This window comes from Echinops telfairi, unplaced genomic scaffold (genome assembly GCF_000313985.2).
Source record: "Echinops telfairi isolate 266 unplaced genomic scaffold, ASM31398v2 ScPeMD7_18;HRSCAF=68, whole genome shotgun sequence".
NCBI classification, from domain to species: domain Eukaryota; kingdom Metazoa; phylum Chordata; class Mammalia; order Afrosoricida; family Tenrecidae; genus Echinops; species Echinops telfairi.
Window position 1 is genome coordinate 83,675,941 of NW_022103915.1, and position 2,291 is coordinate 83,678,231.

General features: G+C 48.6%; 1 protein-coding gene across 1 annotated transcript in view; it reads right to left on the reverse strand.

Moving 5' to 3' along the window:
• The window catches only part of LOC101662719 (dehydrogenase/reductase SDR family member 4), a 16,382-nt gene extending 15,804 nt beyond the window's left edge, over positions 1–578 (reverse strand). Inside the window, exon 1 of the mRNA XM_004698910.3 lies at positions 574–578. Within this exon, the coding sequence (XP_004698967.2) occupies positions 574–578 (5 nt within the window). The remainder of the gene's footprint in view (positions 1–573) is intronic.
• Positions 579–2,291: the final 1,713 nt, after the last annotated feature.

Below are 2,291 nucleotides of genomic sequence, written 5' to 3' on the forward strand. Positions count from 1 at the left end.
ACCTCCTGAAGATCCTGGGTGAGGGTGGAAGAGGCCACTGCCCTTCTTCTGATTCCAGGTCTCCTCCATCCTTCTGGGCCGACTGGTCTCCATGGTAACAAACAGCCAGGTATAAAGATCCTGACGGTGGCAGTTGAGTTTCACTGGAACCTGCCTCAGGCAGTGCTGGACAGCATCGCTTATGCCCTCGGCTTCAACCCAAGAATATTCGCCCCATTTTACAGGAGAACGATGCCTCGAGGGTCCCTAGCTAGTGGTAGAATACAGACAACCCAGGAACTCTCCAGCTCAACAGCAGTCTCTGTGGCCCCCAGGCCTTGTACTGCATCAGTCCTGGTGCAATAAGTATTCGATGACTGTAAAATCACTTCATAAACCGTAGACTACCAAACACACAGTAATTATTGTCATCATATAGTAGTTATTATTGCTGCTGCAGGCCAGACTTTTCATCTGTAAACTGAGGATGCCGACTATAAATTCCCTGCCCAAGATTTGGGCCTCCAATCCTGACAAGTGTGCTGACATCTCCCTCCTGGGTTTCCACGAGCGTGGATACATCTGGATGGTTACGTCATGCTATCGAAGGGCCTCAATAGGCCCCCGTTCCAGTGGCTGAATTAATGTAACCCAGTGGCCTCTAACTGCCAGCCAGGAGCAGTGCTGGTCCACAGCAAAATGTCGCTAGTTCAAGGAAGAATGAGAAGAATAAAGTCAGTATCATAAAGCAAAGACCAATGTAAAGGATTCAAAAATAAAGCCTTAATTATAAAATATACTTTTCCTTGAAGAGAAGATGATGAAAGTAGGTGGCTAGGTTTGGAAACGTGTTCTTGGTGAAGGCACACGTTTGGCAATCTGTATTCTTCTCATTCATGCAGAATCCGGTTCATGTCATCTAGTTTTAGGAAGCATTGTGTAATTGAACTCACACTCGCTAAAGATTCATTGAGCGCATGTCTAGGTCATCTGAACAGTGAGACGGGATTACAGCACTGAAAGGGGGTTTATAAATGGCAGGTTACGTAACAGGCACCCACACTAGATTATCTCCCATTCCTCAGCCGAGAAGGTGCATGGCTCAGCACATCCTGAGAAGAGAGCTACGTCTAGTTTTCCCCATGTCCGGGGAGAGCAGACTCTGGCTGGTGCCCCTCAGTCTGAGCCTCATGAATTATTGATGACAGAGGCTGGAGAATGTCACACTCCTCTTCCTCCTTCACGGTTCATAGCTAATGTGCTGTGGGAACCCTTCCCAGAGCCCCCCTCCACCGCCCCCATCAGTGGTGAATGGGGGAGGGTGCAGAGAGGACTGTAACAGGCTGCCAGGGAGACGATGAGGACAGATTTGCTCTCTTCGCTTCCTCCACAGAGATGGGGAGGGGGGTTAGGGAGACGGGTGCTCCAAAGAGCAAACGTTCCTAGGAACTGGAAGCTTGGTGAATATCACATGGCTTCTCATTGCCTGGTGTTAGCTAGGTGCCATCCAGTAGACTCTGACTCATGGGGGTCCTAGGTGTGTCAGAGTAGAAGTGTGCTCCTTTCAGGGTGCTTCTGGGAGGAGTTGAACCTCCAGTATTTCAGTTAGCGCGTGAGTCCATTGATTATCAACAATCAATGCCCAGTGACTCCATGGGATGGGTCCATTTGGTACCATTTTTTTGCGGGGAACGCACAAGGGACTCTGGGTCTGGAAAAGGGAGGAAGGAAGTCAAAAAGTGGGAGTCTCTTGCTCCTGCTCCTCCACGAGTTGGTCTGTTGGAGGAGTGGGTAGGGAATCCTTGGGGGAAATCCATGCATGTGTAGGAAGAGTTTGTCTTTGAGATGGGGACTGGAGTAGGCAAAGGGAGTGCCTCGTATGGAGGCAGCACCAGCTGCCTGTCTTGAAGGAAATGCCTGGAGCATTGAGGACTACTGATTGCTTTCCCAAAGGGAAATCGCCCGGGATGAGGCTTAAGTCTTGCCTTTTTGCAGAAGTTATTCTAGTCTGGTCTTTGACGCGTGCGCCACGCCGTTGACACAAGTCGGGCAATGTGAACAGGCTGATGTGGGGTAGGGACAACTGGCAAATGGAAGCTGGTAGCAACAGGGCTATATTGAGCATGTATGGGTAGTTCTGACAAGTGGTTTGGGTTTTTTTTGGTAAGTTTTACTGAACATTTCTAATCTGATAAGGAGAGTATATTTTCTTCCATATATGAAAATTAGAATGCGTCATGACACCCTGACCTGCTGTCAGTATTGTCTAGTTACATTTCACTTTTCCAGTGTTGTTGGGAAATGACAGTTTT